Source organism: Ailuropoda melanoleuca, chromosome 1 (genome assembly GCF_002007445.2).
Source record: "Ailuropoda melanoleuca isolate Jingjing chromosome 1, ASM200744v2, whole genome shotgun sequence".
NCBI lineage: Eukaryota > Metazoa > Chordata > Mammalia > Carnivora > Ursidae > Ailuropoda > Ailuropoda melanoleuca.
In genome coordinates, this window is record NC_048218.1 from 2,071,793 (window position 1) to 2,090,922 (window position 19,130).

The 19,130-nt window shown below is 60.4% G+C and overlaps 1 protein-coding gene across 3 annotated transcripts; it reads left to right on the forward strand.

Annotated features, from left to right (window-relative positions):
* ICOSLG (inducible T cell costimulator ligand) lies at positions 1 to 18,789 on the forward strand. Of its 3 annotated transcripts, XM_034654821.1 has the most exons (8): positions 1 to 642; positions 794 to 855; positions 2,955 to 2,995; positions 3,876 to 4,235; positions 4,801 to 5,175; positions 7,149 to 7,311; positions 8,092 to 8,126; positions 18,473 to 18,789. In XM_034654821.1, the coding sequence occupies exons 2-8, from the start codon at positions 842 to 844 to the stop codon at positions 18,538 to 18,540; spliced, it is 1,056 nt and encodes a 351-aa protein (XP_034510712.1). In that variant the 5' UTR covers positions 1 to 642; positions 794 to 841; the 3' UTR covers positions 18,541 to 18,789. The 3 variants fall into 3 exon arrangements, with proteins under 3 accessions (XP_034510712.1, XP_034510716.1, XP_019662159.1); XM_034654825.1 differs by lacking the exon at positions 18,473 to 18,789 and adding an exon at positions 9,036 to 10,809 and having other exon boundaries at positions 6 to 855; XM_019806600.2 differs by having other exon boundaries at positions 8 to 855; positions 4,801 to 5,094; positions 18,473 to 18,772.
* Positions 18,790 to 19,130: the final 341 nt, after the last annotated feature.

Genomic DNA, 19,130 nt, shown 5'->3' on the forward strand with positions numbered 1-19,130 from the left:
TCCTTCCTAAAGGGCCGCAGGGCTCTTACTTCACCTAAGACCTGGAGGTCCTGGCTCCCATCCGAGGGAGGGAGGGGAAGAGAGAGGACGGCGGGCACTCAGCTCAGCCCAGCCCCGGGCAGGGAAGCGCGGGCTCCGGGGGCCGGTCGCGCGGTAGGCGCCGCAGCGGCCCGGGCGCTTGGGGGCGCGGACGGTCTGCGAGACACTGGGGGACAGCACTTAGCCTCCCTCGGCCCCTCCAGCCCGGCAAACCTCCCGCAGAGCCCTCGGCCGTCCTCCTTCCTGGTACCACGCACTACCACCCCACTCCCCCCAACTTCCTGGGACACCTTCAGCGGCCAGGTCCCTGCCCGGCGTCCCTCGGCTGGGAAGGGCTAACTTGTGGGGCCTGCGACAGAGCTTCCGTCCCTCTAGCCCCGCCCACGGCCAAGGCGTGGGAGGGACTGGCAAGGGGTGGGATCAGAGGCGAGGCCCGGGCGGGGGCCAGGGAAAGCGCTCGGTCCAGTGACTTGCGTCGCGCTCAGAGCTTCGGAGGTGCGCGGACGCGTAGTAACAGCTGGGCTCCGGCGCTCCGAGGGCTCCTGCGGCTGAGTTCTCTCGCGCTCCAAGGTCTCCGGCGCCCGAGGGCTCCCGCGGCCCGAGGTCTCCCGCACTCCGAGATCTCCCGAGGCCCGAGGGCTCCCGCGCCCGAGGTCTCTAGCGCTCCAAGGTCTCCAGCGCTCCAAGGTCTCCAGCGCTCCAAGGGCTCCCGCGCCCGAGGGCTCCCGCGGCCTGAGGTCTCTCGCGCTCCGAGGTCTCCAGCGCTCCGAGATCTCCCGAGGCCCGAGGTCCCGCCCCCACCATGCGGCTGAGAAGGTGAGTGTGCGGGTGCCAGGCAAGAAGCGGGGGCGCCGCAGGAGCAGGGAGCAGGATGCCGAGGTGGCCGGATAGGACACCCACTCACCTGGTGGCCCAGGCGGAATCCCGGGGAAGGTCGGCCCCTGGGAGTCAGGCCATCGGAGCCCCTACCTGCAGGCGGGTGGCATCCGCCCAGGGGTGGGGCGGGTCGTGGGGGACCGACAGCACCGCGTGGGTGTACTTGGAGGCGGGTCCCCGCGAAGGAAGGGCAAGAGCAAAAGCTGGAAGGAGAGCAGCGGGGCCCTGGACTAGCTGACAAGCGCCCCAGGCCCCGCCCCCGGGTCCCCAGCGGATTGCCCAGAGGCAGGCCGTGACCTAGAAGTGCCAGGCTCACTCTCCAAGGCCAGCTGGTGCCCACCGCCTGCTGCCCTCTCCTCCCCCCACATACCTAGGATCCCCCTCCCCCATCAGCGGAGTTTCCCGGGAGGATGGGCTCAGGCCAGCCCCTCACTCCTGGTCCCTGCTAGCAGGAAGGTATGGATGACTCTTTGCTCCCAGCTTTTTGCCAGAATACCCCCTTCATGTCACGTTGTGGGGTCGACAGGCTGTGCCCCCTTAATAAGCCAGTGTGGCAGTGATACCTGGGTCCTGCCACCGGTCTCCCCAGTTATAAATGTAGGTCCTTGAATGTCATAGCCACCCATACTGCAGGACCTCTGGGGTTGGCCTGGGGGCCAGGTGGGACACCAGGGGCCCAGGAGGGCCCAAGAAGAGGGCCCAGGGAGCACCCAGGGAGAAGGCAAACCTGTCTCCCTTGCCAGAACCCAGAGCATGTGTTCACGCCCCCAGGGAGCCCCCAGATAACCTGATGAGGCCCTGGCAGGTGTATGTCCCCTGGGCCCTCAGCCCAGAAGGACGCATCTGATGGGCACCATGGGAGACCAGTGGGAGGTCACCAAGGGGTTTTCACAGCCTTGTGTTCTAGAAGGCTGCTCTGGCTCCAGGGAAGGGGTCTGGACATGGAGGTTATGGAAGTCGTCCCCCAAAGCAAGAATGGTGGCCCCCACAGGGACAGTGAGAGAGGACAGGCCTGCCTGCAGGCTGCAACTTCTGTAGGGTGTGGGGGAGCCCCTGGTGGCCCAGGGTCTGGCTGGGCAAGACAGCAGTGCATGCCTGAATGTACCCGCGAGGGATGTGCGTCCGTGCCCACTCAGATGACAGCTGTTGGGGCGGGGCAGGGGTTCCTATGGGTCCAGAACTCACTCAGCAGACACGGGATCCTGGGAAGTCTGCAGGAGGGGGTGCCTGGGCTGAGGCATGTAGGGTGTGGAGTCTCTCAGGTCGAAGGTCTGCTTCCAGGCGACTGGGAAGTCCCCAGAGGGATTTGCTGGCCCCTGGCGGCCAGCGAAGTGGCCCGCCAGCTCTGGAAGAGCCACCTGATTTGGTTTCTGGTTTCAGAATAATCCTGTTCCTTCAGAGGGTGGCCCAGCACTCAGCAGCCGCTGCCCTTACGCACATTAGGTCCTCTCTGTCGCCCAAAACTTTTTTTTTAATTAAGATTTATTTATTTATTTCAGAGAAAGTGAGCCTGAGTGGGAGGGGCAGAGGGAGAGAGAAAGCCCTTGAGCAGACTCTCCCCTGAGCGGGGAGCCAGACCCGGGACTTGATCCTCTGACCCTGGGATCACGACCTGAGCCAAAACCAAGAGTCGGGTGCTTAACCGGCTGAGGCACCCAGGAGCCCCTCTGTCTCCCGAAACTTACATGTAGCTCTGGCTGCAAAGACCTTCTAAGTGTATTTTTCTGGTTTCATACCATTTCTTGGAATCCATCGGCAGCAAAGGCCCGCCCAGCGCTGGGCTGAAGGCTGCGATCTTGAGGGTGGCTCCCACCACCCTTCGGGACCACACCGTCAGCATTGGGGAGCTGGCTGGTGGCTCAGGACTGGCGGCGCTGTGGGGGCGGCCCTGACCCCCCGCCCCGGAACTGCCCGACGGGCAGAGGCTGTGGATGTGGTCACATTTCTCTGTGGGCACAACCAGTCCCACCTGTGAGGAGCAGTCTGCACTGTTTGCAAGGAGCGGGAACTCACGGGCCTTTCTGGTTGTTTCTCTCCAGTCCCGGAGCACTCCTGCTGCTGCTCGGCACCCTGCAAGCGGGTAAGTCCAGGGGGGCTCCTGCGGGTGCCTCCTAGCAGCCCTTCGGGGCCGAGCAGTGAGGCTGGGGATGTGGGAGAGAAAGCGCTTATCTGGGGGCCCCTGAGAGAAAGTGGGATCACGGGGCTCGGGGAACGGGCAGATTGAAGGCCATAAAGGGGGCCGCGTGTGCAGACCCCATAGTGTTTCGCGGAGGTAGAAGGCAGCTCGTCCACGTGTTTCAGTCCATCCGCTCCCGATGAGCTGGGGCCCCCTGTTTCTCCTGACCCCTTCGCCCCTGTCAGCCCCGTGGAGCTCGCAAAGCCACCACCCTGCAGAAGAGCAAGGAACGGGGATTGGGCACCACAGCCGAGGGCTCCCGAGCCTTCCGGCCCCGAGGGTGGCGGCCCGGGGACGGGATGCTTTCCCTGCGGGTGCTTCCGTGGTTGCAGACGGCAAACCCGCTCGGCGCAGCGCGCCAGCCTTCCCGCCGTAGTGTGAGCGTCCTGAGAATGCTGCTGCTGAGAAACTGTCCTTGTAAATGTCCGAATTAAAAAAAACGCTTTCATTTTGAATTAATTATAAATACCCAAGAAGTACCCGAAACAGTGCAGCAGGGTCCTGGGTGCCCACCTATCCCCCACTTCTCCCCATGCTAGCCGCTCAGGTAAGGATGGACATCCGTGTCGGATAATACCTGCCTGCCAAAAATGTCTGAATTTTAAGCATGCTATCACATTCCTACGTCTGTCTGATTAATACGTTACATTTTTGCTGAAATGAGTCAGAAGCGGTGTTTAAGTCTTGGGACCAAATCCCCCCCCCGCCCCCACCACCATGTAGAGTAACTTTGTGGGCAGGGAATCAAGCGCAGAAAATCAGTTTCAAATTTTTCAAATCACAGCAGATAATCGCGAGCAAGAAGTCAGAGCGCTGGTGGGCAGCGACGTCGAGCTCAGCTGCGTTTTCCCCGAAAGTCACACTTTTGATTTAGATGACCTTTACGTGTATTGGCAAATCAGCGTCATGGGCCACCCGACGACCGTGACGTACTACCTGTCCGGGAACACCTCGGCCGGCCTCGAGGACAACCGCTACAGGGACAGGGCCTGGCTCTCGCTGGAGAGCATGAAGCGTGGCGACTTCTCCCTGCATCTCTACAACATCACCCCCCAAGACGAACAGAAGTTCAACTGCCTGGTGTTTAGGAAATCCTTGCAGTTAAAAAAGATTTTGGACGTGGTGGTGACAATGCACGTGGCAGGTAAGACAATCGAAGCCGGCGGGACCCAGGCACCCCAGCCTTACAGCCCAGAGCGCGTGTGGACAAGGCACAGCCCAGGCTCGTTCGCTTGCTCCTTCCCTGAAGAACCTCCTCGTCTCCACCGGCGGGTTTCCGTCCGACCGGGTGTGGGGCGGAGCTGGCTGAAAACTCCTCCAACCCGTAAGAAGTTTTCTTAGCCTGAGTTGACCTGGTCTCACAGAAGAACTCCTAATCTTGCTGTCTTTGCCTTAAATTCTCCAACTGAAGCCCAGCTAGATGTTCTGAATGAAATTAGGAGAGAGTGCCATAAAGCAGTAGGTGAGATCAGAATTTAGGAAGACAGTTCAAGTCGGCCAAGATGCTCAGCTCAGCAGAGAGACGGGCTGTGTCATCTGGAGTGGGGCCACTGTGGGCAGAACAGTGTGGGGGGCTGCCCAGGCCACAGTGCGCCGGGGTCAGGGGCACGATGGGCCGCCTGCTCTCTAACCTGGCCCTTGATGCCGTGTGCCCCCCTTTCTGGCCTTCAGCACCTGCCTCCCTCACCACCCATCCTCCTCTCCTGCAGCAAACTACAGCGTGCCCGTGGTCAGCGCCCCAAGCGGCCCCTCCAAGGACGAGCTGCTCACGTTCACGTGCACATCTGTGAATGGCTATCCGAAGCCAAACGTGTACTGGATCAACCAGACAGACAACAGCATGCTGCCTGAGGACTTGCAGAACAGCACGGTCTCCTTGAACGCACGGGGCTTGTACGATGTGGTCAGCGTCCTGCGAATCAGGCAGACCCCCAGCGTGAATGTCGGCTGCTGCATAGAGAATGTCCTTCTGCACCAAAACCTGACTGGCATCAGCCAGGCAGGTAAGGTCCCCCGGGGTCTGTGCGCTGAGGCCAACCCAAGACTGTGGGCCTCCGGTGACTCGGAGCACAGGCCCCTGCAAGGTGACTTGGCCGTGGCTTCCGAAAACTGGTTGGAAGGGGGAGGAGGGACAGGCAACCTTGAAGGGCAGGAACGGGCGCTCAGTGGACGTTCCTTGACTTCACGCTCAGGGTCAGCTTTGCTGACCCATTTTACAGACGAGGGACTGAGGACGGAAGGTTGTGTAGGACCAGACGGTGACGGCATCAGGATTGAAGGACGTGCTTGCACAGTCTTTGAGCTCATGCCCCATCAGACGACCAGAGCCCTCTCCCCCCAGGGTTCCAGCTGCTGGAACGGGGCTTCCCCATGGGAGGGGTACAGGCAGGTGGCTCCTTCATAGAAGCCTCAGGCTCTCAATCTGCATGTCCCTGTCACGTTGAGATGACAGGTTTCCAGCGGGTGGAGGTGGGGTCCATGGGCCCCGCCTGCTGCAGGAAAGTGGTGCGGCCTGCAGGACCCCCTTTCCCCCAACAATCACCTGCAGGGCCCCCTGCAAAATGGAGAGAAATGCCGGGCTCCTTGCTCAGGAATTGGAAGAATCCAAGACGGCAGGCGCAGAGCGAGATACCGCGTACAAGCCTTCTGAGTGTGGGCCTGTGAGCTGGCTTGGGTCGCACGCCATGAAGCTGGCCATGACCCCCAGGAACTTTGGCAGGGCCGACATCTTCCTTCCGGAAATCAGGGCACAGCCTTGTGACTCAGTGGTCATGGTCTCTGAGCCCAAACGGACCAGGACAAGGGCTGCCCCAGACAGTCTGCCTCTGACCACGGCCTCAGCCAGCCTTCTCCCTGGCCGAGCAGCCCGGGCAGCTGGTGAAGGGGAAACAGAAGATTCTCTCAGGCGGTGGTGGTGTCAGCTCTGGCGCTGTGGGAAGGCTGGGGAGCCCGTGAAGGCCCCAGGGCCCAGACCCAATGGATTAGCACCTGTCAGCCTCTCTCAGGATGATTCTAACGTACATTCAAGGCTGAGCCTCTGAATGGTTTCTCCAGGTTTGGAGAAACACGGGGCATTTGTAACAAGCTTCCCAGAGGTGCTGTTGCTGGTCTGCCCGTGAGAACCACTTTCCCAGGGCGTCAGCAATGGGACGTTGCACCGGGAGGGATTAGCCCCCTCGTGCAAGACAGTGCAGCCACGGTGGAGAACGGTCCGCAGCTGCTCTGGAGGCCATCATTGAGTTTCCGCCCCGCCCAGCAATTCCACTCCCAGGTGTTGGCCCGGCAGAACTGGAAATGAGACTCGCATCCTTGTCCGGGAGCGTTCACAGCAGCGTTATTCCCACAAACCGGATAATGAGCAGATTAACGTAGCTGTCCACGTGGTGGAGTGTGGCTCAGCCATGAAAAGGATCCAAACGGTGCCACGTGGATGGGCCTTGAGGACCTCATGGGCAGTGAGAGACGCCAGGCAGCAAAGGCCCCACGCTCCATGATCCCACGTATATGAAATGCCTGGGATAGGCAAATCCAGAGACAGACGGCCGAGGCGTGGGTGCCGGGGCTGGGGGAGGGAGGCAGGCACTGCTGACGGGGTCAGGGATCCCCTTTGGAGTGAAGGAAAGGCTGTGGAGCCAGATCGTGACAATGGCCGTGCCGCGCTGTGGACGGGTGACATGCTTGCCAAATCGGTCACGGCAAAATGGTAACATTGACGTCATGTGAATTTCACCTCGGTGTTTGTTTTTTTAAAGCCAGCAATAAAGCTGAAAAAAATCAATCACATTAAAAATTGTTAAAAAGCCAGGAGGAATGTGTGCTTCCCCCCATGCCCGGCCCAGGTGCTGGCGGCCCTGGTGGGGGTGCGGCCAGGAAGGGGGGAGGCTCACCTGAGGGAGAGAACCCCTCCCCCACCAGCCTCAGGTTTTAAACACCCCAAAACAGTGCCAGGGAGGAGCTGTGGCGTTAGCGCCTCCCTCGGGCCTCTCTTGCTCCATCGGAAGACCCTTCCTTTCCTCCATAGCGTTTAAGTCTTGGGTTCCTTTCCTCTTTCTCGTAGAAACAGCAACCGAATCTGGCAACACAGGCAGCCACACCGATGACCACAGGAAGGACCACGGGACGGTGCTGAGCACCCTGGCCGTGCTGGGCGTGGTTGTGGTCGTGGCCGCGGCCACCGGCTGGGTGTGCAGAAGCAGGTGTCCCCACGGGATCCGCACCAGGTATCAGACCAGGCGCCAGCGGGCAGGGCTGACCATTTCTGTGGTTGGTCTGAGCTGGTTGCCTTTTTCAAGATGTGGGCGCTGCGTAAGGCCATCTCCCAGCTTGGGGTGGGAATGGCAGCTTCTGAATTTAGAGGTCGGGATGGAGCACATTTCTATGGAAGCCAGGCTGCCTTCAGTCCTGAATTCTGGCCAAACTCAAGGACAGATCTAGAAAGTCTGGGTGTTAGTTAACCCTCTAAAACAAAGCAGAACTCACAGAAAGGCCCGGAACACGAACAGGGTCACACCCCAAGGGTCAACCAGGAAGGATCCTGGGGGGCAAGGGACGTCTCCCTAGGTCAGCCTGGTGGTAGAGGTCAGCAGGCATCCCCTAAGATACTGACAAAGTTGGGAACCCTCCAGGTCTTTCGGAAGGGTGGGGGTCTGGGTCGCAGCTGGATTAACAAGTTGGCTCCAAGCTGGGCCCTTCCCCAACGGAAGTTTCCATGTGCCCCCCTGGAGCCTCCAGGGTGTTGCCAATTCCAGCATCCCAGAGAGACTTCCCCTGGCCCGAAGCCCCACTGCCAGCCCAGCCAGGCCCTGGGGAGGTGCTCAGAGCACCTGACAGTACCCTGAACTTAACTCTGACAAAGCATCTTCCTGGGGAGGTGGGGGGAAGCTGAGGACCCTCCCCTGTGGGCTCCTCCCTGCCCAGCACCCAGACCCACTGGGGGTGTAGAGCAGCCCCTCCCCCACCCTTGGCGGCCCACGCTGAGTGTTTCTGGTTCCTTCCCACAGGCACTGGGCTGCAAGGCCGGAGCAGGCATTCTCTGGTGAGTTGGCCGAGAGGGAAGGAGGCCCGTGGAGAGCGCGTGCAGGTTACGGGAGCAGGCCGCTGGGTGGTGGCTCTCTCGGGGTCTGCCTTTGGCGCGAGCTATACTTGATGGCCAGGGGATAGATGTTTCCATTTTCAGAGACATGGTGAACCCCTAGGGAAGGCACTTCCCACTTGCCCCCTTTGGCATGTAATCCAATCCTTGCTGATGTGGGGTTACAGAATTTTCCAAACATACACGCAAGCAGAGAGCCTGGGATGATGACCCCCAGGCTCGTCCCCGAACGTCACCCTTTTCTCCCTCGGCCCCACCCTCCCTGCCCCACCCCCAGCAGGGGCTCAAGGGAGTCCAGACCCCGAGCCCTTTGTCAGAGAACCGCTACCGCGGCAAGCACCCCGCGGTCCCATGAGCCAAGGTCGATGTGATTCCCACCCAGTTTGGGAAACATATCCACACACAGAGCTTCCATTACCCACATGGCAGGGGCCTCGGGCTGCAGGAGGCCATGGGCCGGCGTGCCCTTGACCCTTGAGGCAAGTGAGCACCCGCTCTGAGCCCCGTCAGCCCCCTGGGGGAGGTCGGCCCAGGCTGCACACGAAAGGCTGCGCCCACCACGAGGGGCCCCGCTGCTGATCCCAGGGAGCCCGGTCCCAGCGGCGGGCTTGCTGCCCGGCACATGCTCCTGAGGCCGTACAAGCCCGTTTCAGACAACGTGAGAACAGCAACTTGCCAAACCATTAGTCCGGCCTGGCTTTAGGGTCAAACGAAGCGCGCCGCCCGTGGGCTCTCCTGGCTCTTGGCCCTTTGTTCCCACCTTTCTAAGCCCTGAGCAAAGCCAGCCGTCTGTCTCCCACGGAAGGAGGCAGGCACCGTGCTCCGTGACACCCCCTTCTTTCTCTTTCTAAGAATGTGTTTGACGAGAACACATCGCCCGGAAGGTGGACAGGGCGTCTGTGAGATGCCACCAGGAGGGACGGCGGATGGCAGCTTGAGAATTGACTCGGGCAGGCCTAGTGGCCAAGGGGGACCGTCTGCCCCCATCGGCGCCATTAACAAGGGGGCTTTGTGGACACGGAGCCTCTCTGGCCTGGAAGGGACACGCAGGACCACGCCTCACCCCAGGGAGAATGTTCCAGGTGCTGCCCTGATCCTAGAATGAGGACCTTTTGAAAGAGTCGGCAGAACACACGTGCCCCTACGTGAGCGGGCGCCCCACCCCTGGCTCTTCGTGATGGCTCCCTCCCCCACCCCACCCTGCAGCCCACGGGGTCCTTCTCAATATCCAAAACCCGCAGGGGTTTAGGGGATGGGGGCTTTCTGAGACCAGAGGAGGGAGTCTCATTGAGGAAGAAGAGAGGGTGCGGGCTCTTCCGCGACTACCCTGCTGGGTAAAGGTCACTCAAGGGTGTTTGAGGGACACGTAGGTGCAGGGCTTCCACCCCACCTGTACCCCAAGATGTAGGGCCTGTGTGTCTGCACGTGTGTGTGTGTCCAGAATGCAGGAAATGGTCAACACTGCAAAACCCCTGAAAGACTCCCGGGAGTTTGTCTTCTTCTGGGATCTTCACTGCGAAGAAAACCGACCTTGTTTGTTTTGGTCAAAAGCTGGATTTCCCTTCTAAAAAGGCAGTGGAATTTTTTGAGAAGATGGTCTGCTGCTGCAGCCGCCTTGGTGGGAGCTGTGGCCTCCGGGCGCCTGCAGTGAACACGCAAAAACCCAGAAACTCGCTCAGGCAGGATTGGGAAAGCGCGTCTCCGGTGGACATGGGCCTTGCCAGGTGGCCATCCGGGACTCTCAAAGTGGCGCCGTGACCTGCACGGAGGTGGCATTCTCCCGCAGAGCAGCGGCCAGTCAAGTGTGGTGCTAATTCCATGCCCCCTCTGCACCTGTCACCCCTCACCCCCCAAGAACCGACATAAGCACCAGGCTCCTCGGAGCCCGCCCCCCGCCCCGGCCCAGCAGCGGACGGCAGAGGTGTGCGGCCCACGGCTCTGATGGTTTCCACATTGTTGCCCCGAATGAATCTAGCAATTCATGTTTCCAGAAGATTCTGTGAACGAGGCTGCCGAGTCACGCCGGTGTGCGCGCCCCCTGGGAAAGGCGGCCTGTGTCCTGCCTGCGGTCACTCAGCACTGAAGGACGGGCGTCAGAAGCCTGCACGCCTCAGACCCAGACGGGGACAAACACGAGGACCGGGCTGGGTGAAGCTGAGCCCCGTACTTGTTATAAGAAATTGTTCATTGTCTATTTCTGTACCCAGAACTCCTCATGCGGCTCTGAGACGAGTGTGGCGAGACGCATGAAGCATCAGGGTGCGTGAAGCATTAGAAGGCGCGTGTCCCTGCAGAGGGACAGGGTCACTGCATCCAGAGTGGGAGCACAAGTGGCCGCTGGGGAGTGGGAAGGGGGTGCGGAGCCTGCCTGCAGCCTCGGGTGCCTTCCCGGGGTGCCGCCCCACAGCCCGCCCGCAGACCCTGCTCACTGGGTGCCCACCCCGGCGGGACCCAGCGTGGTCTGCTTCCAGCTCCCTCGGGTCTGGGAAGATGTCCAGTGACCCGTCGCCCTTCAGCCGGATGTCACCATCTGCTCCTCCCGCTTTGCTTCGGATAGGCTGGAGGCCAATGTTCTCATGTCTGCTTCTGGAACCTTGATTTACCAGAATACAAGATGGAAGCCGTGTCTGTGTCTAGCGGCTTCAGTCGGTGCGGTGGGGGTCTGCGTGGCTCGTCCTTCCTGCTGGCCTAGGGCCCCCTCCCCATTGGTGATCACCCCCAGGGGACGCTGGGCAAGGTGTGCTGGCATGTTTGGTTGTCACATGTGGGGATGCCACTGGCCTTTAATGGGTAGAGGCACATAGGACGGCCCGCCACCGAGAAGTACCCCCCCAAGGGTCAGTGTCCGAGAGCGAGAATCCTTGCCCTCCACAGTCATCTGCCCCCCCGGAGGCAGGGTGAGTGGGGCCCCCTGTCCCCTGCCGCACGGGGGCTCCCGGCCCAGGTTGTCTGTGGCATAGGAGAGGGGATTCATTGTTCACAGGTCCAGGCTGGGGACCATCCCCCATCAAGCTCCTTCCCGCTCAGCCCAGCTCCATCCAGAGCCTGGAGCCATCTCATTGCGCTCAGCACCTGGCCGGGGGTGCCCAGCCTTGCCGGGGGCAGAGGCCCTGCCCAGACACCTGCACACTTGGAATCCTGGCCTCAGGGGGCCCATGGCTCCTGCCATAGCCGCCCACCCTGCACATGGAGGTGCAGTAAGACCGCCGGGGAGGAGAAGCCCGGGCGAGCACACAGGACGGCTCATCGCGAGGGCAGGGGATGGCAGGGTCAGCTGCTCCCTGCTGTAGGGTGAGGGGGTTGGAGCCAGCTGCTGCCCACGGGCCCTGCTGCTCAGAGGCTTTCCACAGCCCTGGCCAGTGTGCTCGGCCTCCACCCTGGGGAGGGCAGCTGCGGCTTTAGAATGGCCGTTCAGGCCAGGTCACCTCAAGAGAAGACCCCAGGAGCTGGTCAGGGGCCAGAGGCAGCAGGCGGGCTCTGGGAAGCGCAGAAGGTCCCCCAGCCCCACATCTGGTCCCTACCCCCCAAACCCATTCCCAGCTTTCCAGAAACAGAAGGCAGCCATTCTGATTAGATCTGAGATAATTCTGTCCTTTGAGACGGACTGCACTCCAACACCCCAACAGTGTTAGAACCCCCTCCCCAGATACTCCTGAGGGTTCTCCAGCCCTGATGCAGGCACCCCGGCCCCCTCCTTTACCCCTGCATCCGGCCTCCTCATTCCCACCCTCCCAGGGCCCATGGGGCGTTAATGTCAAGAATCCAGGGGCCTCCTTTGTGGGCAGTGTGCCTTCAGGGGCCAGGAGCTGAGCCCCGGGGAGGGGGTTCCTCCTGCCATAGTCCCCTGTTGGGAGGTCCTGGGAAGGACCCTTGGGCCCCTCGCAGCATGAACAGAGAAAAGCTACAATGCCCAGGTGCTGTGCCGGATCCTGGCCAGCCAGCTCCTAGTAGGACGCAGTTGGCCTCCGGGAGCAAAGGCTCCTACAGACCTTGATCAGGGCCTTGGGGGGGGTAACGTGGGGTGTCCGAGCCAAGAACTGTCCTGGGTCTTCGCTTCCTCCCACTTTCCACCGTCCCCCACTGTCCTTCCTCCCCCACTGTCCTTCCCACTGTCCTCCCCTCCCCCATCCTCTCACCCCAACCGTCCTCCCCTTCCCCCCGTCTTTCCTCCCCCACTGTCCCACCGTCCTCCTCTCCCCCACTGTCCTTCCTCCCCCACTGTCCTCCCTTCCCCCATTGTCCTCCCCTCCCCCACTGTCCTCCCTCCCCCACTCCCCTCTCACTGGGTCTTGGCCTGAGCACGGGGCTCCACCACTCCCCTGGGAGAGTGTGATTCATCTCCCTGAGTCCCTGGCCATGACCTCAGGTCTGCCCGGAGCAGGTGCCAGGGCTGCTGTGAGCAGGCTGGTGGGAAGGGGGAGGGCACATGTCACATCCGAGGGGTGGCTCCCAGGCTGTGAGGGGGAGTGGTCACCCGACTGCCCTGGTGATCTGCACTCTGAGAGCCCAGAAGGCACTGCGTCTCAGGGAGTGCAGATGCCACGTGTGGTCCAAAATAGTCCCACGAACTGACCATGGTGGAGACAAGGGGACAGTGAAGACGCCTGCTTTAGGTCCAGGCTGAGTGTGCCTGTCATGTTCTCCTTGAGTCCAGGGAATGGCCAGGAGGTAACAGGAGTGAGCGCCAGGATTTGGCAAAATACAGCCCCGGGGCAACAGTTGGGCCCAGGCCCGCGGGATCCCCGGGTGGTGAGGGCCAGGCTGGAGCCTGTGAGCTCCGTGAGGGTCCTGGTGGCTTAGAGACTTCTTTCCCGGTCTGGCGGCTGGAGTCCAAGATCGAGGTGTAGGCAGGCCAGGTCCTGAGGGGGCTCAGGGGAGGACCCTTCCGTGCGTCCTCCGGCTGCCCGGGGCTCGCAGCCATCCTGCGTGAGCCATGCCCCTTCTCTGCTTCTCCCTGTGTCTGTCTCCCCCTGTCCAGAGCACGCCAGCTGTTGGATTTAGGGCCCACCCTGACCCAGGCCGACCTGATCTTAACTAAAAGTTAGGGGGTAGGGGGACACTGACCCTCTCCAGCACCCAAGAAGAGAAGAGAAAGAGGGAGAACACAGGGAGTGGCTAGGGAGAGGGCGAGAGCAGGGAAGAGGGAGCCGGGGTGGGGCCCACAGCCTGGCTGGGGTCTAGATGCACACACGGGCGCGCTGGCAGCACACTGCCCCCGGCCTGGGTCTTGGTCCCATGTGATGGCCCGCATGGACACAGTCCTTATTCACTCACCCAAGGCGCGCCTCCCACTGGCCAGGCCCAGTGGGTGAGTCCCAGCCCTGACCCTGTGCCGGCCAAGGTCCTGCCCTGCTGGCCCACGATTCCCACTGCACAGGCCCTGGCCCTGGCACCTGCGTCACCCTTCCCGCGGGCCCATTTTCAGCCATCTCTGACAGTGCCGACGTGGGTCCGGCTGCAGTCTGCATCAGAGCCTGCAAGGGAGGCTGACTGGGGAAGGGTCAGCCCAGCTACCCCAGACCCCTGCCTTCCTCTGGGCCTGCCTGAGGGCCTGTCCCTCTCTGCGCACAGGCAGCCCCACCCAAGGACGATCAGTTAGATCCCGGCCTCCCTTCAATGAAACAGAGTCTTCATTCTCCAGGAGGCTGGATGCGGGCTGGGCTGAGGCTGGAGGAAGTCGTGGGTGGGGGACAAGGCTGGTTGGGGAATCCTTAGAAAGAGAAGCGGCCAACACCAGAGGTGACAGGGAGATAAGGCACGTGGCCGAGGCTGCCAGGGAGGGGCCCGGGGAGTGACGAGTTTCAGGCTCAGGGCTCGCCAGGCTCCGGAGGACTGAGATCTAGAAAATCCTGTTTCATTGCAAGAGTCGGACTCTGTCCCCCGTGGCCCCAGCCCTGCAAGGCCCAGGGCCCACCTACGAAAAGCAGCAATCCACGGAGCCCCGCCGCCACCCAGCCCAGACGAGGCCCGCGGCCCATGGCGGCTCAGGCGGAGAAGTCGCTGATTCGATGTCACAGACTCTGACATCACGCGGCGTTGGGTCACACTGTAGCTTTTAGGGGGCAGAAAAGTTACATAAAAGAAATCACTTCCTAAAAATCAAGGGTGGGGAATAAATTGAAGAGCCTTGAATGGAACAGATTTCTGTGTCTTAGCGGCCAGCAAGGCCCAGCGGTCACGCAGAGCCACAGCCGCGTCACCCGTCTCCGGGAACCGGCCTGACCACGAAGAATGCATTGAAGGCCTGGTGTGTCCAGACTTTGAAACAGAGCGGCTCCTTCCCTAAAAGGGGTGCCGTCCTTGTACCCCACAGATGCCTCCTCCGTAGGGCACCAGGCCTGCCGTGAGCACCAGGGGGAGGGGCAGGCTCTCCCGTTGGGCTCAGGGGCTGCCTGGGAGCCTGGCCCCCCGAGCTCGCTGTGGACTTGGGGCGCTGCCCTCAGCCACGGACAGGCTGCGGCTGGGGCTGTTTGCACAAAGGGGGTCAGCATCTTGGGCTCTCGGCCCCGTTTCCCATTTACCCCCATGTGTGTGTTCGACTGATGGGGTTCTCCGTTTATCTTCCAACAAAACCTCCAGATTTGAAAAAGGAAATCACTTCCTGAGAGTCTAAGCAGACCTGTTTGGGAAAGAAGAGAGCTCACGTCACCATCTAAATTCGGTTTGTCCCCTCCGGGCCAGGTGGGAATGAGATGGTAGAGGGGCCGGGCTGGGGGCCCCATGTGGGGGACCAGGGATGGACAAGGGGAGACTTGCATGGTGAGCTCCGAAGGACAGGGACTCCCACCCACTAGGGACCGTGGTTTATAACATATACGTAAGGTGGAATAAACTCAGGAGTCATCTTCCCCCTTTAACAGAATAAAGCATCAAGCCAAGGCCAGTAGTAACATATGACAATAAAGGCACCTTGAGGGTCCGGGTCTGGGAAAGGCTGCTGGCCGCAGACGGGAGACCCACAGTCAGAGGGGGCCCACGGTCAGAGGGGATCCACGGTCAGAGGAGGGCCCACGGTCAGAGGGGGACCCGCCATGCCCCAAGGAAGGGATTGTCCTGGATTGTTTTCATCGTGCAGAATCGTGACATGATATCAGAATTAGCGAGTAGGTCCTCAACGGAGCTGCTGTCCTGGCCTGAAATACTTCTTGGGGGTGGGGGCAGCGGGGCCGGTGCACGTGGGACTGAGTGCTGTGTGAGCACTGGTTTCTAGGCCGGGGTGCTGGGCTTCGGGGAGCGGCACCCCAAGCAGCCAGGGCGCGCATGGTGGGCTGCGGGGCTTGAACCAGTGGGCACATCCCTACTGGGCCAGAAGCGTCCTTGACGAAGGTTATCGAATAGCCACAGGGAAAATCGCAATAAAACCCAACCCGGGTAGAGGAAAGAGCAACAGACTTTTAGTTAAAATTACCTCCCTGAACTTCCTGTCTGCTTTTTGGGCCTGAAAGAGGAAGTGACACTTCATGGCCCAAGAAGCCAATTCAGAAAGGGTCCCCTTGAACATGTAGGATTTCCCAAAGCCAGCCCTGGCATTCCTGCCAGAACAGGGTTCCTATGGGAGCAGGAGGGCATCAGGGCAGCCACAGCTGGGCCCCAGGGCCAGGGCTAGGGGTGCCGGCCAGTCCCATCCACCCTGCCAAGCGCCCTGCCGAGGGACTCAGCCCCACTGTGCAGAGCGCGGGCGTCCATGGGACCTCTGTTCCCGCAGCCTCTAGACTGAGCTCCCGGAGCTTCCCAGAGAGGCTGCAGGGGTCCCGTATGAAAGTGAGGCCAATAAGGTCCGGGAAGGGGGGTCCACCGCCGTCCTGCACCCCCTGCAGAAGTGTGCCTGGGGCTGCCCAGGGCGCTGGACCCAAGGGAGGGCCTGCCCGGGGCCACTGCCGGTCACGATGTGCAGCCACACTCCAGGGTCGGTCCCTGCCAGACCGCGGGGTCTCCCTGAGCCCTGCGGACGTCAGCGGGTGAGGTTCCTGGAACCACTCGGAGCCACGAGCCCCATAGCAGGTAGACCAGGGAGGCCCGTGCAGAGGTGAAGCCGCCATGGAGGGCAAAGTTGAGACAGGAAACCGTGGGGGGCCAAAGGATAGGATTAGATAAATATACACACTTATTTTTAAATTGTTTGCATCAAATTCCACAACGCCCGCAATTTTTTTCTGAAAAAACAAAAAATTCCAGAACAGCTGGATTCACTCCTCTAATTGTCACTCCCACCCCTGCTCTTACTCCATAAAAAAAGAGACTGCGTTTGTTCATTTAGACAAACACAGCTAGGGGGCTTCAGGACCACTCCCCTTGGGGTTCTGCGGGTGGAGGGGCAGATGGAGAGAGAGAGAGAGTGGGCATCGCCCCCAGCACCCTCCAGAGAGGTCAAGCTGTGCCCTCCCCGCTCCAGACATGCTCCAGGCAGGACCGGTCTGCAGGTGCTTACCCACGGCGCTGAGCGGTCATGCTCTGTGGCTCGTGGGCCTGTGTCGCTGGCGGGCGCTGACGCCCCCGGACTTGAAAACAAGCCTCTTGCACTTTGCCACATTGTATCTTCCTATACGGCTTCACATGAGTGGTGAGCATTTGCAGGGTACATTGTTAGAAGTCACAGCTCATCGGATCTTCATAATAACACTGTCGTGCAGGTAGGACAAGCAAGAATGCCCCTTCCTAGTGGCAAGGACGCTGAGCAAAATCGCCCGCCCAGCATACCGCTAATGGCAGAATCTTCCAATTCCATATGATGGCCTCTTTCCACTGCGCTGGCGTTCCTGCTGGACCCACTGAGCTCCGGGGTGTCCCCCCACATGGACTTCCTGGGAGCTTTTAACAAAGTCCCATTCCAGGCCAATTATGTCACAGGGTCTAGAGTGGGCCCCAGGCATCCGGTTTTTAAAGCTCCCCAGGTGAGTGTTCCAGGAGCCAACCCAGCCTGGCTCTGGGGATTGGGGCAGTCATGAGAGTTACCACCGAAGGGAGTCCCACCTCCTGATTTTACTGAAGGAAGAGCAGGCCTCAGGGGTCCGTGACCCAAGGCAGTCACTGAGTGGGGCCCAATTCCAGCAAGGGCATCCAGGGCGAAAGTCTAAGGCAGCGTTCACCCACAGGGGCCTGCACGTGCTCGAACCTGCCAGCACGCTCCCCCTGCCCCGTGGTGCCCGTTCTGGCCCTGCGGACCCAGGCCGTGGGAAACAGTGGCTAGGCGCTCAGAAACGTCGCAGCCAGTTGTGAAGGGTCTGGAGCAGGCCGCTGGCTGCAGGAGCGTAAGGCGTGCTCACGCTGCAGAAACCGGCATGCGTCGCCACTGGCGTAGGGCAGGGCTCCAGCTTGGAAAGCCACCTTGCCAGCACATACTGTTCCCTGGCCTCTGAGCCCGGAACCCTTCCCAGATTATTGATCTGGATCTTTGCGTCTCCTGTCTGAATGTCCTAGCTGGTGAAATGCTGTTTATCTAAAGAACCCTTGGCACAAATCAGCCAAGAGCATTTTCTCTAAGTAACGATGCTCTACATGGACCCTATGGTTTATTTGCAAAACCCAGGAATGAATTGTTGGTGTCTTTTATTTTTTAAATGTTGAATGGCTGCTTTCCACAGGACCACCCCCCAACCCAATGGACTGCTGGTCATCCAAAGCACTCCCCAGCATCTGTGGCCTCTCAAGCCTCTGCCCAGGGAAACCCCCAGAGATTGTATTGTTTGCTCAAGAGATAGTCCTTAGCTCCAGGACACATCACTTCTGTGGCTTGATTTACAAGTAGCTCCTTTTGATAAGGGGAATTTCCATCAGTTGGTTAAAAATGTTTTTAACGGCCTCTATTTTTAACACTTTCAGCTGAGGCCCCCTTTGACTCTGTAAGTCCAAGATCCAAGTACTTTCTCTTCTCAGGAAACTGTCTTGTTATAGTGGTCTTGGTGCAGCACATGTGATGGTTTTTTGGTCATGCATCCATCCACCACTCCACCCACCCAGGAACCATTCATCCGTCTATCCATCCACCATCCATCCATCCACCCATCCAGCACCCATCCATCCACCATCCATCCATCCACCCATCCTCCCATCCTCCCGCCCATCCACCCACCCAGCATCCATCCATCCTCCCAGCATTTACTCACTTGACATTCACCCTGCCCCCCCCAAAAGGGTTCAAATGTTCACTGAGTGCTGGGTCTGGTGTAGGAACTGTTCTAGGCATTGGGGATGTGGGTGTGCTACAGAGAGATCAGGTGAACAAAAGATGGTTGGCGTGATCGGGGCTCTGGCAGAGAATAAAGAGGGTGACCTTTCTTTGTCTTCTTCAGAGGGTTCGGAGGAGGTGCTGTGTACGCAGACCCAACCCCTGCATCCCTGCGTTCATTCTGGGTGGTGAGGAGCAGTGACCTGCGGGAGTGATGACACGTTTAGCCATCAACCCTCTCTCAGGAGTGGACCCGAGCCAGCACCTGCTGACGGAAACACCAGGAAGAACTCAGGAATGCTCCTCCCGCAGTGGTGAGGGAGGCCAGTGAAGGAGGGGCACTTCCCCACCAGGGCTGGGCTTGCCCAGTGGTGAGCAGGGACTCAGGGCCCCGCAGACCCACTCCTCAAGATGGAGGATGGCTAGGTTTCTTTATTTTGAAGTTGGTGGGTTTATTTTGAAGGGTCTGAAAATACGGTAAGTGGGTAAAGATGTTCCCTCACCGAGACAATGAATGCTCCTGTTCCCTCTCCTCTCCCCAGTTCCAGCGGTGAGTTGTTTTGCCCGAATCCTCAGCCCACTGAGCTGGGAGTGTTCTTCCTGTCCCCGGGGACCAGGTCATCCGGGCATCGGACTGGGCGTGTCCCAAGTGCCTGACAATTGTGTGGGCTCCCACAGCATGACCTGTCTGCACAGGCTCTAGACCCCTGGGGTGCTCCGGCACTGGTGGGGGCGGCAGAGGGTGGGCGTGCTTGTCCTGAAGGGCGCTGCCTGGGTGCGCA